Source organism: Rhipicephalus sanguineus, chromosome 4 (assembly GCF_013339695.2).
Source record: "Rhipicephalus sanguineus isolate Rsan-2018 chromosome 4, BIME_Rsan_1.4, whole genome shotgun sequence".
NCBI lineage: Eukaryota > Metazoa > Arthropoda > Arachnida > Ixodida > Ixodidae > Rhipicephalus > Rhipicephalus sanguineus.
Window position 1 is genome coordinate 73,794,718 of NC_051179.1, and position 15,632 is coordinate 73,810,349.

The 15,632-nt window shown below is 43.0% G+C and overlaps 1 protein-coding gene across 1 annotated transcript in view; it reads left to right on the forward strand.

Moving 5' to 3' along the window:
- The first annotated feature begins 357 nt into the window (after positions 1-357).
- The window catches only part of LOC119390254 (uncharacterized), a 41,897-nt gene continuing 26,622 nt past the window's right edge, over positions 358-15,632 (forward strand). The window contains exons 1-4 of the mRNA XM_037657830.1: positions 358-453; positions 6,224-6,358; positions 11,942-12,148; positions 13,256-13,319. Coding sequence (XP_037513758.1) covers positions 6,236-6,358; positions 11,942-12,148; positions 13,256-13,319 — 394 coding nt within the window. The 5' untranslated portion in view covers positions 358-453; positions 6,224-6,235. The remainder of the gene's footprint in view (positions 454-6,223; positions 6,359-11,941; positions 12,149-13,255; positions 13,320-15,632) is intronic.

Consider the following 15,632-nt stretch of genomic DNA (forward strand, 5'->3'; position numbering starts at 1 on the left):
AAACAGAAGCTTTACAACCATCTCATGAAGATAGGGAAACATAAGTCAGCCCCGCCGCAATACAAGGATGTTATACGGTGAAACATACCAAAAAATAGGAAGGGGCCATTGTTACAGGAGGTAGTGTGCATCCGAAAAACGCGTTTCTTTTTTTTTTTTTTTAGAATGGGCTTCTCGGACCCCCATTTGGAAATCCGTGGTGTCGACCCTTTCTTTTTTTTTTTTTTTTCTAGTGTGTGCCGTCATATTGCCTAGAGTTTCCGTAGCTAAAGGTAACTAATGTTGTCTAGCGGGTGGCGCCATCTCTGATCTGACAACCCGCTCACCCACTGGACCACTGGCTTGTGTTAAGAGTGTTCTCTGAGTGTACTAGAATGAGCCTACTTGTGTGAAGCTCCTCGTTTGCACTGAGTCTCTCTTTTCGAAAGACTCAGTATCGTCCATGCAGAGCAAGTAAGTGCTGGCACCCTTCGGGGATGAAATGAATTTTTTGCTTGAGCTGTAATGTTTTCGTTTTCTTTCACGGTTTGTTTACGCCGTTGCATATAGTTGCATCGGCTATTGGTCGTACCATGTATTACAGCGTGCAATCGTGCGTGTGCGCGCGATGATTAGTCTCGTGGCGAGGACGGCATTTGTTTGTTGCACTCAAACTGTCGTATATCGCGTTTCTGAACAAGATAGACAACCCTGCTTCTTATTCATGCGTTTATTGTCTGCAGATGCGGAATTACAGCTGTTCATGCGGGTGCTGATGCCCCCCCCCCCCCCCCCCCCGAGTACAGGGTGATTGAAAGAAAAGAAGGTATATCAAGAAAATGTCAATTCTTGCGCAGAAAAAAAAATGCTTCACGAGGCGGGATTCGAACCTGCGTACCCTCGATCACGAGGCGAGCGTCCTAACCACTCGGCTGTTCATGCACGCTAGCAGGGTGTGGCATAGCCTGTGTAAAGTGTAGCAAGGGGGTGTGAAAGGGAAGTGAGTGTGAGTGGAGATGTGATGGTGGGGAGGAGGAGAGACAGTACAGCTACGGTTCCTAGAAGACCGTAGTACAGCCAATGCCTCCTTGACTAGATGCCCGCCGCGTAGTCCGGTGACCCGGTTCCGTACCCTCTCCCTCTTTTTTTTCTCCGCGGTCAGGCCACAAGCGCCCCCTATAGCGCACGCCTGCAACGGATGCAACGGGTTTTCTTCCTGCGGCACTTAAAACGCCTGTCCTGTGTTAAAAGGGAACAGAACATCTTACTTACTTACTTACTTACTTACTTACTTACTTTTACTTACTTACTAACGGAGGTCACGTGCTGCGGCCTCCGAGATTGCCATCACGCCTGTTACAGTCTCGAAGGTGTAAGCGTATTTCCGCTGCCGCCGGAAGTCGGTCAGGCTACGAGCGCTGCCTCACGGATTTTGTGGGGAACTGAGGGAACCGCCGCCGCAATGGGAAAGCGAGCGACGCGGCGGGCATCTAGTCAAGGAGGCATTGGTACAGCATATCAGAATGAAATAGAGAAAAATGGCGAAAAAGAAATGCAGAAAGGAAAAGAGAGAGAGCAGGGGCGGCGCCAGTGGGGGGGGCACGGGGGGGGGGTGCTGGAGCCCCCCTGCATTTTCACCTGCCTGCGCCCCCCCCCCAGTAAAAAAATCCTGGCGCCGCCCCTGAGAGAGACAATAAAAAAAAGTGCTAAAGAAAAACAGAGTGGGAGATAGAGAGCGAGAAGGATAAAAAGAAGGAGAAAGCAAGTAAGAAACGGAGAGAGAAAGAAAGGGATGAAAGAAGGAAGAAACGGGGAGAGAAAGAAAGGGATGAAAGAAGTAAGAAACGGAGAGAGAAAGAAAGGGATGAAAGAAGGAAGAAACGGGGAGAGAAAGAAAGGGATGAAAGAAGGAAGAAACGGAGAGAGAAAGAAAGGGATGAAAGAAGGAAGCAAGAAACAGAGAGAAGGAAAGGGATGAAAGAAGAAGGATAGAAAGAGAAAAAAACTAGAGAGAGAGAAATAAATAAATAGAAATAAACACAGAAAAAACACAGTTTTCAATAGTAACAGAAGAACCACTGTGAAGTCAAAGACCATATCAGCAGAACTTACTGTCTTGCATTGCAGCCAAAGTGCCAACGAAGGATGCTGACCTGCCGATTTTGCACACAAAGCTTTCCAACATTGGTGGCCTATTTCGAGCACCAGAAGTTCCACAGCAGTGCTTCATCTGGTGCAGTTTGCCCTTGTGGGCCGTGCCAGGCTGTGTTGAAGAGCTATGAAGGCCTGAAAAGCCACTTTTCGAGGCACCACAGACAACGTGATGATCCAAGTGATGAACAAAGGGGTGCTGTGTTCTTGTGCCCAGTGTCGTCATGTGGGATAAGTGAGTCGACCCGTGCAAACTTGTTGTCACACATTGTTGCACATTTTGACAGTGGAACAAATTCTGTCGCTTGCCCTTTCACTGGATGTTCCAGCGTGTTGAGAACAGCTGGATCACTAAGGACTCATGTGTCGAGGTACCACCCAACAACGGCGGATGTTGCACAGGACACTCCACAGCATTCAGAAATGGCGGACACGAGTGAGGCCATTGAAATGGAACAAGAACCTGGCCCAAGTGGAGTCTCCACTCATTCACCAAGTGATGGTGTAGTCGCGACAGTCATGACTCAGAGCCTGATGGCAGCAGAGATACCAAGCTTTTCAGTGACAACTTTGCACTGTTCCTGTTGAAGCTTGAATCTGAGCATCATGTGCCTGCAGCAACAGTACAATACATTGTCAAGGAAATGCAGAACATACACAATCTCAACATAGATATGACCTTGCACAGACTGGCGGAAGCTGTTCCAGCTGACGCTCTTGCCGCAGTTAATTCTGCATTTGTTGAAGATGCTTTTTCAACGACACGTTTTCTGCTTTCGTCTTCCTATCGGCGGCACAAGTATTATAAAGACAGTTTTTGTTTTGTGCAACCAACAGAGATCACGTTAGGCATAAACAAGCAGAATGCTGCTTCAATTTACCATTACGTTCCAATTGAAAATCTCATCCATTTTTTGGCTTTTTGTGCGCCAGCACTCAGCCAAACTGCTCATCAAAATACATTAGATGACTGCTACCACGATTATGTTGTGTGCGAATCCTTTAAGCGTCCAGAGCAAAATGTTGTTCGCCTCATTCTTTATTTGGATGAATTTGAAATTTCTAATCCACTAGGCTCATCAAGGGGAAATTACAAGCTGCTCGGTGTCTATATGACACTCGGGAACTTGCCATTGCATTGTAGGTCACTGGTTCAAGGCATGCAGTTAGTGATGCTGTGCCGGCGGAAAGACATCAAAGAGTTCGGGTTGGACAAAGTTCTTGATCCATTGACTCAAGATCTAGTTGTACTAGAAAGGAAAGGCCTGATGGTTAATGGAATAAACCATCACGTGAGACTAGACTTTATCACAGGTGACAACCTTGGAAGCCACACAGTTGGTGGTTTTACTCAGAATTTTGGTACGTCCACCTACTTTTGCCGTTTTTGCTTGCTGACGCGCTCAGAATTTCACGAAAATCCCCATGCAGTTGGGGAAAGGCGCACCCCAGAAAACTATGCTCGTTCATATGAACGCCTTGCAAGTTGTGACAGTGTGCAAGATGATTTTGGTATCATCGGGAATTCCCCCTTTCATGTGTTAGAGCACTTTCATGTATGCCAGCCTGGGTTACCGCCGTGCATTGGGCATGATGTTTTCGAAGGTGTAGTGCAATATGACGTACCATTGTACATAAAATACTTCGTCACCAAGAAAGCCTGGTTCAGTTACGACTACCTGAACAACAGGATTTCCACAATGCAGTACAGTGCCCATGATCTCCGCAACAAACCAGCTAAAGTTCCCAGCAAGGGCAACAAGCTTGGTGGCCAAGCGATGCAGAATTTGACACTGTTAAGACTGTTGCCCATTTATGTTGGCTCGAAAGTAGTTGACCATAATGACTCAACATGGCAGCTTCTGGTCAAACTGATGAACATCACCGATCTTTTAATGGCGCCTAAAATAACCTCTGCTCAAGTGGCATTATTAAAAGTAACAATTGAAGACTACATTGCAACTCGATGCTCCCTGTTTCCCAAGGATAAGTTGCGCCCGAAGCATCACTACATGCTTCATTATAGTGACTTAATTCAGGTGTTCGGCCCTCTTTGCCATGTCTGGACCATGCGATTCGAAGGGAAGCACCAGTACTTCAAGCAATGTATAAGGAGCGCGAAGAACTTCAAGAATGTCACGAAGACATTAAGCGAGCAGCACCAGCTTTACCAGGCATTCTTGGCTGCAAAGGGCTTGTTTCGGATTCCTGTTGAGTTCACAGAGATGGGAGGGGCTGATCAGCTGAGAATTTTGAGTGATGTGAGATATGGTGTAATTTCAAAGGACAGTACCCTGCTTAAGAAAGCAACTGTGGAAGGTGTCACATACACTATCCATGACTACGTGCTTGTTTCGGGCACCCGGTATGACACTGTCTTTGGAGAAATTGTTGCGATTGTGAACACTAGTTGTGAAGACATGTCACTGCTGGTGAATTGTGTTCATGCAACGTTTGCATCTGGTTTCTCTTTCTATGTGTTGGAAAATGGCGTTAGGGAAACAATGCTTTTGCACCCTTCTCGGCTACTGGATAGAACACCATACAGGCCCTACACTGTTTCTGGTGCCTCTGTAGTACGCCTGAGGTCTTCGTTTCCTGAAGAACTGTAAATGTTGCGGCTTTGCATTCTTCATGATGTTATGACATTTTCATGGCCTTGTTTATGTTAAGGTGATGCACATACAGAAGGGGGATGGATGCGTCAGTGTCTCTTCGATCTCTTTGTACAAGAGTGAGTGCTTATATTTAGATGACACTGTGCGATAGATTTTTTTTATCGTGCTATGCTTTAGTTTGCTTGTGGTGCGCGCTCTCTCTGTGCATATATCTGGAAATATATATATATATTTGGGTGATGTGCGGAAAAATGAAATATTTGAAAGTCTGGCACCCTATCCTGTCTTCTCTCGTTTTTTTCTTCCTTGTCTCAGTTGTGTCACAAATATTTTGTTAAATTCTGTGTCTCACCGGTTGCACTGTTTTTATTTTACGATGAACACCAACCATCTTGCCCAACTCGCCATTCCACTTTCATAGGCAATTTTTTTGTATTGTCACTTTCAACTTTCAGTACAAAAACTTTGAAAAAACATTTTTGGTCCCTCAGCCTGGCTGGCTAGTGACGAGACCAATAGTTAGACATACCGCATAACTCAGCAAACAGTACCAACAGTGACAAGTGGAACAGGTATACATCCATATATTAGCTAGTTTACACGTGCGACATTTAGACATAGAGAATAAATAAAAATAGATAGATTGATTATCTGCTAACATAAAATGCTTCATGGCCACAGAAAAGTGTGCTGCTTTCACATTGGTCGGTGTAACATCCCAAATGAGAGCACCATGAAATTCTGTTAGCCGCCAACCGTGGGCATTTTTTGGCAACCGGTAAATTAAATCAATTGTTCGTCGCAACTCTTGTGCTGAGTGCCAGTAATGTAAAGATGCTTAGTGGTAGAGGGTCGTCATGTTTTCTTATTCTGTGTATTACTATATCTGCAATGCTTATTACGTGAACTGAGTCCAGCTGCAGTCGAAATCTGGGATGTTGGGAGGGCGGTAATTTCAAGGTAACGTCGCAGCGCGTCTTTCATTTTTGTGTTTCCTCTGGTTCATCAAGCCTCCGCACATTGTACAAGTGGTTTGTTTGGTATTTGAAAAGTGTAATGTTCTGGGTGAAGTGAATGTTTTGATTCAATGTCTCTTTGAATAGTAAATTTGATTTGCTGCTATTGGGTCACTTGGCGGTAGTTTTCGTGGTAGCTATGTGTGACTTGCTTTTCTTTCTTTGTGGGGATACCAGGTGTATTCTAGATGTATGTCCCCTAAATGGTTTATTATTGTGTGAATTGTGTTCTTGTGTTACCTTGCATTATTTTATTTTTGTGGCCATATTTGTGCAATGATAACTATCTACTGCGAGTGCAAGCTGCCTGTTCGCTTGTTGCATGCCTCTTATTAAAAGTTGCCTCTCCTGATGGCTCGACGGGGCATGACACAAATTCATTTGTGTTGTTTTTTATATAGCATATATTGGAAAAACACTTTTAAGGTTCCTAAAGAAGCTTCTCTCCTAAAACTGCAGGCTTGCCACAGTATGCCTTTCGTCAAAATATGGAGCGGGGACCACAGTGTCAAAAAAACTGCCTGCGTGGGGACGCTGTTGGAGGTGCTCGTGCAGGCAAAAGAAAAGGGAGTCTGCGACTCGACACAGGCTAAGGTATACAATGTAATCAGGTTCACAAAGCTAAAACGAAACAAGTCTAATTTAAATAGGCTACCTGAGTACTTGTCACGTTATGCTGTATGTTCCTTACATGCATGCTTACTTTGCGTACCTGATTCACTATCACTTTAAACCGGCAGTTGTTTAACATGAATTAAACAAGGCTAAGGCTTAATTTAGTTTGAGTGGAGCACAAAGAAAACAGACCCTCTGGCAAGGGCTGACTTGATAATTGTACTCTTGTGCTGTTTTGGTTGCCTGTAATGTTAACCACGGTCACATAAAAAATTTGTTTTGGCCCATGTACTTATTAGCAGACCTTTGACTTTTTTGCAAATATCCTATGCAAACTTGAATTCGAACTACTGTAAGTGGAAATATATCTTTTATTACCCAAATTTAGGTTAGACTTTGGTAAATAGGTGTTTAATTTTATGTCAGGCCTTTTACAGAAGCTCATAAATTACCTTAAGAACATATGTGCTTGATTTAATTTTAATTGACATTAAATTAAGTGTACAGCTTGCTCTTGCACACACCGTTATTGCCTACATTAAGTATCTTGCCTTCACCCACCATGAAATTAGTGCTGGTGAGGAGAGGTTCTTGTGGCTGCTTTTGGCCAAGAGTATACAAGAAACTTTTTAACATTGTTTTACAGTGCGTTTTTTTTTTAAGGAGTACTGACACAAAATTTTGAAGGTGAGACAACTTGTGGGATAGATTTGTGTGGACATACATGCATCATCTACGAAATATCAACGGACGATATATAGCTTAGAACATATTTACAATCAATTTTAAAGTTCATGTTGCGCCACGGCACGCGAAGCACGTTTTTGGTTTTCATGTAAACAATCAACCGCCCCCTGCTTCACGAGTTTGTGTTGGCTGCTACGATCCTTGCGAGCCCTCTCTTCTAGCAGACCTTTTCAATGGAAAGAGGGGGCAGACCTGCACAGGAGTACAAAGGCTGATATCCTCACCTCGGCAGTGTATTTTTGGGGGTCACGCATAATTACAATGCCTCAGAGATCGGCATTATAGCAGCATTCAGGAAGCCTTCGTTGAAAAGAGTTGTCAAAGCGGTGCTCATGTGCACGCGGTTTTGTGTGCACATGTAGACAGCTATTTTTACACAAAAACAACTCTGGGTCCCGCCTCATTCGGTGCTCTCTGAAACCGAAACTACGACTGAGCGCTACAAAACCATCTCCAAATCTGACCTTTCGCACGATTGAGCAAAGAGCTACCCAGCCGTGATAATTGGGTCGTTAGCTACCTATTGCAGCAGAAAAAACTAGATGCAAAATTTTTGTGTCAGTGCTCCTTTAACTGATATATAAACCAAGTCCTGTGATTCGGACGAACATTTTTGGGAGCTAAAGGTTATCGTACATTCAAAGAATTATGGTATGAAATTTGGCACTTGCCTTTGTAGCGTCTAGGTAGCTTTTTCGCTATTAAATGTGCGGTGTAGTTTCGTAGATTCCTAATAATGAATTAACTTCTGTAGCTCTCACAGTTCTTTAATTGTTGCAAAAATTGAACCACCAGTGGCTTGGAAAGCATTACTAGCATTTTATCTTTGACACATCAGTCTCAAAAAAGAGCTTGACTACCAAGCACGTAGTGACAGCACCTAAGACAATATATAAGGCCATATTGTTACCTCTTTGTTTAATATTATTTCAAACACAGGTTTTTCTGAAAGACTGGACAGAGCTTGATGAAGGAACCTTTGAAGGAATCGTGAATGAGCTCCCCCTTGATGACAGAGTTGTAATTGTTGCTGAAGGGGTTCCAAAAGCTTCACCTGTCCCTGCTCTTCCAGGTGCCCTCCCTTATTGTTCGTCTTATCAGTGGTTTTTGAAACTTGGGGTGTATTGATTTTGCATTGCAAGATTTCGAAAAAGTTTGAACATCTCCTAAGTGTGTGAATTCATTTGTAGTAGTTCGTTACTGTAGTGTATGTAAATCATAAGTGGTTCTAACTTGGGATGGCATGAAGCAGAGTCAGTCCCGAATATCTCAAACTTGAAAGGGATTGCAAAATGGTAGATACCATTTTGCAATACTCAACCACCATGTGTCTATAAAGCAAGATTACAGTACGGTTTTATAATGCAGTGAATAGCACCTGCAAGCATCAAGAGAAAGTAAATTGTCTGTAATACTACTATACAGCTTTTGTAGTGATGGGCAACAAACAGTGCACATTGCTGCGCTATTGGCCTTTTGGTTTGGACGCTTGCATGACTACAAGGAAGCCATGGCTTTTGCCCTCATTTTGTAGCTTTAGTAGTTAAAGTACCCCTTTAACATGAAATCAGTCATTGTATTTAGTTTTATGCCTGATAGGCTGCTTTTTTTTATTCTTCCAGGCACTTCACAGGGGGGCATTAGTTCAACAGGTTCCCGTGAAAGTGAAAAACAATACGAGGGTTTCTTGTTTCAATTTGAAACCTTGCCGGAGCGTGTTCAAAATGCTCTTAAAGCCCAGAGGCCACTTCCTCCTAGAGAAAGAAAGGAATTGGTACGATGTGTAGTTGAACAAATGACAAGAATATGCCCCAGGCCTAGACGGGACTTGATTCGAGAGGCAGCAATGGTGGTAGTACAGGCCTTTCCTGATGCCCTTGAGGATCGTGGCCTAGGCGGTGGACTGCTTGGGAGAGGATATGACTCTCTCTTTCAACAACTAGAAAGCCGTGTTGAAAACACTACTCGAGGAAGACCAACGATCTCACCAGATGTGCAGAGGCCCAGGAAGCTAGTTAAGTGGTCATATGGCTGTGTTAACTGGCAGCCTGTGAGGGACATGGAGCCACCAGAGGATACTGATGACAAGATTCAGTTTTTAAAACGAGAGGGGAAAAAAAGCCTGAAAGAGATCAACATGTCACTTTGTACTGCCTACATGGAAGAAACGTATCCCGAACAAAGGAGTTTCATAAATGCTGATCCCCCTCCTCACGTTTCCACGGTGAAGGAAGAATGGCCAATGCTTCTTCACAGGCCATTCTTTTATAAGCATGGGAATAAGCTCCTCGCCAAGGATGTCAAGGTGCAGAGGGTTTCATTTTTTATGATCTTTCGGTTAAGTCCGAAATGATTGATTTTGCTTTCACTCATTTACTTGTGTCCATTGCAGAACAAAGGCCTCTCTCAGTTTTTCTTCAGCTAACTCTCTAATGAGCCTTGCGTTATTCTGTTGTGGTTGCCACACAGGATGTCATCAGTTTCGTGTCTTGTTAGCTGAGTTGGACTTCTACTTTCTATTCTTACAGTAATATAAAAACCTTTCAGCTTTTCTGTCTTGCAAGTCATACTAACAGGTCTCCATGACTGATCCCAGTGTTGGACACCGAAGTTTCCTACCGTTCACTGACATCTTTTCTCTGCCAATGACCACAAAGTAAGGAGCTGTGAGCTTCTTGCTTAATGTTTTTGGAGGATCTTCCTACCTTTAGCTTCCTCTCTAAACGGCAGGTCAGGGAAGGCTTGCACTATCTTTAGCTTGTACTTTTTAAGGTCTATATCACTTCTGCGGCCTTCCCATTTATGCTAAAGAACTCTTTTATATAACATGGAATAAACCCTGTGGACTATAGTTAGATACAACTTAAGAAGTCTGGAGAGGCCCCACCAAAATGATTGAAGCGCGGCAGTCGATTGCCTCCTCGACTGTAGAAACAGTCCCGCTCCTGCACTCGGCAACACTATCAAAAGGCGGGGGTCACCGGCCGTGGAGCTCATCACTTCAGTCTGGAGTGTGTGCCCTTTGGTGCAGGCTTGTGTGCACCCTCCTTTGAGGAAGAAATTCTAAAGTTGTATCCGACTATAGGTGTCTGACTTCTAGACATAGTCCTCAGAGCATGTGCTCTTTCTTTACTTATTACCACAAATCTTTTGTACCGTCTCCTAACATCTTTGTGGCTCATTTAAATGTCTGAAACTGCATGAGGCAGGTCCATAACTTCACTTTTGACTGAATTGGAATGTTTAATGGTGCCAGGAGTGCTATTGCAGAGTGATTCTGTTGCAGTTCTATAACTTCTGTTATGCCTTCTGCCACCATTAGCCGTCTGCTATTAAGCAAAATTTCTGCGCTGCTCTTTTTGACCAATGGCTGATGACTAATGGTGGCGAAAGGCATAAAAGAAAAGTCATAGAATCGCTCTGCTAGGCACCCCAGGTTTAGTTTCTACTTGAAGCTTAAGCGACTGATTAAATAAGTGCAGTCAGGTTTAGTTTCTACTGGAAGCTTAAAGGGGCTCTGTAACACTTTTCTAAGTAATTGTCTAATGGCTTCATTAAAAGAGCTTATTGCCTCACGAATTGTCTGCCGCAAAAACTTTTAGAATCCTTCAAGTACGAGCGGAGCTACAGGGATTTGTCGCACGCTTTAAGTGCTTTCTCTCTCCTTTCGTGCCAGCGAGTACACATGAAGTCATGCATGGAGGGGGATGATGTGGGGGCAAGAATATGCGTTCCTTCGGCAGTGCACGTCATGACCTTCAGCACTTTTCATTTTTTTTCTGCGAACGCGCGGCTTACTTTCAATGTGATCGCAAGTGCGTGCGAGGGCACATGGCAGCATCCCGTGGCAGCCGCAGTAACTATGCAGCTAAAGATGCTCCATTCAGCAAACGGCCGTGGACTTGTCTAAATGGCACAGTAATTTGGGTACACGCCATCATTTGTACAGAGAAGAGAGAGAGCGATTTCTAGCTAACTTCGAGAAATAATTGCACATTCCAGGCCGCGTGTTGCGCTATAATGTTTGACTTGCGTGTTCTCAGGAGCCTCGACTGACAATCGGCAGTGCTTTCTGACCATGCTGAAAAAGTATTGCAGGGCCCCTTTAAGCAATTCATAATAAATTGGTGTTAAGTAAATGCAGTTAAAAGCAAAAAGTAGTCAGCCTTGGAAATTTTGCATTACCACTGCTTCATTCTAAATGAAAGTGTGCAAAAGCTATTCCTCTTAATTTCTTAAAAACACTGGTAATTTCTCTTTCTCGTGTGCAACATTTTCTGGAGTGAATTGAAAATGGGACATATATTTCCTAGAGAATCATTACATAGAAAACTAACCCCTAAAAGTTCCTTGAAGTAAAACTTCACAGTTGAGCAAGGCTTATGCTGGTCAGGTACTAAGAGTAGCCTCTCTGCTACCAGAGCTAAAGGGTTGACTGGCAGAGGATAGCACAAAGCCAATTTGACTGACAATTCAAAGCAAAGTCAGGTGTTTAGTCTAGCATTTTTTAAGCAAAAGCAAAGCTATTCTGTGGAAACATAGGCAAATAAAAAGTCAGACATTCCTCAACATTATGAGCGCTCACTAGCAGGAAGGAATTTTATCAACATATATTAGGACTTTCCCTCACTTTTAGCTGCCAGCAATAGAGCGATTTTCAATATATTAGATAATTGTCTTCTCAATGCAGGTTTCCGCAATTTCTTAGCTTCACCATATATTGTAAACATTCTACGCCCATTACACGGTGAAGCTAATTCAGGACACTGTGACTCAACCACATACTATTATTAATCAGTACATGTGATGTTTCAGGCAATATTTGATGAAAAAGTGTCAGCATATGCACCACCACTTGTTCAGTACTTGGAGTCGGTCCCAAAGAAAGACATTATGTATGTGCTGATGATCATGCAAGAGGAGACCAAAAAAGGCAACACGAATGCAGTGAAGGAAGCTGTGCTGCCCCTTCTGTGCGCACATTTCAAAGAAGATGAAAGTCATCTATTCCAAGTTTTTGAAGTGAGTTGCACTTCACTTTGGGGTTTTAGGTGCTGTTAACTTTCACTAGACATAGGGCACATTCCTTTGATAATTGTTCTCTCTGTTGCTAAAAAAAGACGCATTAAAAATCTTTTTATTAGCAAAAAAAACTTTTTTACATGGCCGAATCAGTTTGTAAATCCCCGTTTTCTGCCAGTATCATATTACTTCAGAACTAAACGAAAAAGTTTGTGCAAGGTCAAAAAGTCCACAAAACCTACACGTACATTACTTTATTCTTGATTGAAACGATACGAAAAAAATATGAAGGTTTTCCGTTGTATATACTTTTACCTCAAGTTGGCCTAGAACATTGATTCTTGCAATGTTGCAATCTGATGATACTAGATCATTTCAGTATGCTTTTATCCTTCCTAATGTCCAGTATTTTGGAAAGAGCTTACCTCTCACTAGTCCATTCAGGATATATAAATTCTTAAGTGTATGAAAACTACTCATTGCTCAAAAATAAATCAATTGTGAGTTCGAAATTGGCATGCAAAATTGCACATTTGGTGCAGATGTGATTCAAAAAGCGCATAAATGAAAAAAATGTTTTAATGTTTGCATTAAGTCGTGCAAAGCTTGGCTCAGCAAAGAAGGGGCCCGTCGCCAGTTGTACTCTCCATCGACCGACACGTTTAGTTTCAAGATGCGCGGCTTTCCCCTCGGGAGTACGCACTATCTTAGGACGCCCCATGACTCTTTGGACATGATTGGGTGCAGCCAGGCTATGCACTATAGAGCGGAGGTTGTGCGCGGCGTCTCTTTCAGTGGGCGTGGCATTCCTTGCTTTCTGTTTCTTTCTATCTTTTCTTCTCTCTTTCTACTTCTTTCTCTCTCTTTCATTGATGTTCTTGTCTCATTCTTTTTCTTTCTGCATTTCTTGCTCTTTATTTCTCTCTTTCTCATTCTTTCTGTGCTAAGCTTTACTCTCTTCCCTTCACGGCAGGGTCGACATTTTACAGCTGGCTTAAACAGCTTCGCTGTTAAAAGTGTTCAAGTAGAATGTTCGAAGTGTCAAAATGTTTCCTTGAGGAAACGTGTTGTTAATATTGGCGACCTGAATTCCTTTTTATCTTCCAGGAGGGAACGAGCATCACAGAAAGACTCCCGGAGCTGCCGTACACCCCTACTATTGTTGCAATTGGTATGTTCGTGCATGAGCTTTCATTGCATTGCTCTTTACTTCTGAATAATTATATAGCTCAGCTAGCATTGGCTTTGGCGTCACCACATGTTATCATCACATCTGCTGGCTTTACAGTGGGGAGGGCATGGAATGATTGTGATTGTCAGGAAAGATCACATGCTCTTCGTTCCCACTATACATGCACACCCATCATACATGGTTTCTGCTGGGTGTGCTTAAGGCAGGTGAAGGATACAGGTGCTTTTATCTTGCATATTGAATAGGTACTGTTTATTTTTGTCTTTATTAGCTTGCGAATACAGCTTTTATTATGCTGTGGTGATGAAAAATCCTGTCGGTGATAACCACAAGCAGCCTGCACCTTTATTGTGCAGGCTGCTTCACCTTGGCTTTGCTTCAGTGAGAGCAGTGGCTGATATGACAATGTAGCACATTCTCTGCTGCAAGTTGTCATCATGAGGAGAGCGTGAAGCCGTTTGCGTGGTCAAGACGTATTGAATTTGTGTGCACTTAACTCCTTGCCTTGCACCCACCTGCAGCAAACCACATGTCCAGTCAACTGCTTATGTGAAGATGAGACTTTTGACACTATCTGTGCCAAAAATAGTTTCTATGCAGCTGTGTGAATGACAACTATTTAAACTGAAGGAAAGAAGGTGACTTTTAAGAGCTTGTTTTTTCTTTGTTAGACACAATATTAATGAGAACTAACAGACAATAATGCCAAGGAAAGTATAGGGATGTCATTTGTAGTAACGAGGATATAAATGTGAAGAAAGTAAAGTGGATGAAAAGATAACTCGACGCCGCTGGCATTCTTCTTGCGAAGCGGCATTATGAAATGACTGTTGCCAAGCTTAAAACATGCACAGAAGGCACGAAATGTGGTTTTTGATAGGTCCCTGCCAGCGGCAAGTTATCTTTTCATCCGCTTTACTTTGTTCACATTTATATCCTAATTTCTACAAATAATCTTTCCTATACTTTCCTTCACATTATTGTCTGTTAGTTCTTATTAACTATTTAAACTGTATCTCTGGTGGGCTTCTGTCACTGTAGAGCCTTTCAATGTAAATTTATCAAAAGTGGAGGTGCTTTGCACAGAACACTGTCAAGTCATGCTAAAACATTCCTAAGTCAGCTCTCTGACCACTGTACACAGAGTGTAGCACTTCATCAGTGAGCGGTGAAAGAGATTTTTGCATCTCCTATGCAGATTGCTGCATTCATGGAAAAACAGCTGCTGGTATAGATGCAGGAAGACGCGATCACTGTTTTGCAATGAGTGTAGTGTTGCGTGCTTAACTGCCCTAATGCAAGTGTATTAAGCTGCACATTGTATTCACCCTTTTCCATGTTTTTAAATGTGGCTGTGGTACAGTTCTTAGAGCCTTGACTCACTAAAATTAGTTTAATTGCCGCTGGGGGATGAAGACTATTTTCTGCTTAGCATTTTCGGCATTTAACAGCCAAAAACCTTCACCAACCAGCCGACACACTGAATATAAGTTGTCCTCTATTAGTTAATCCTTTAGCTGCCAACCCCGAGCTGTACTCTTCACTCGAGTTTGTAGCAGTATCACCGATGATGAGTCACACTTGTCTGGCTTGATTTTCCGCTCTTTCTGCTGCTAAAGACTCATCACAGTTGTCAATTACATTGCTTGCAATTTTGAACCTTAGATGGTGGTAGTTGCTTATGTAAAACCGCATTTTGTGCCTTTTGCACCTGTTTTAAGCTTGGCAACAGTCATTTCATAATGCTGCTTTGCAAAAAGAGTGCCAGTGGCGGCGATGCTCCAAGAAAAAGAGGTGCTTCTTGAAGCAGTACAGAAAGCAGCATCAGTGACGACATGGAACTTGTGTCCGACAGTGACTCGGGTGTTGTCTTTACCCTGATGTGCTGATGTGTTTTGTACGTCTTTCATCGCCGTCTTCAGTTCATTTTTGTAAAGCTTGCGCAAGAAACGTTGATCATGTCGACCCAACTAGCCCATTTTCAAGTTTTTCTGGATATCACTTCAGATGACGACAATGACAGTGACGCACTGAGCAGTGCACGTGTGTGGCAGCGCGTGAACACTGATAACCCGCCAACTGCACAAGCAACATTTGTGCACTTTTCAGTGTGTTACCTTGTATTGCATCAAATAAATACTTCAGCTTTCAGTACGTTCTGACCCCCCTACCAGCAAAATTTGCTTGGCCCAAGCATGGTAAATCATCAGTGGCCAAGCTGTCCATGAATGGAAAGTTATTGGAGGCCAAGCAAAATATGAGCTTGGCAGTTGTAACAAGCCTACCATTGGC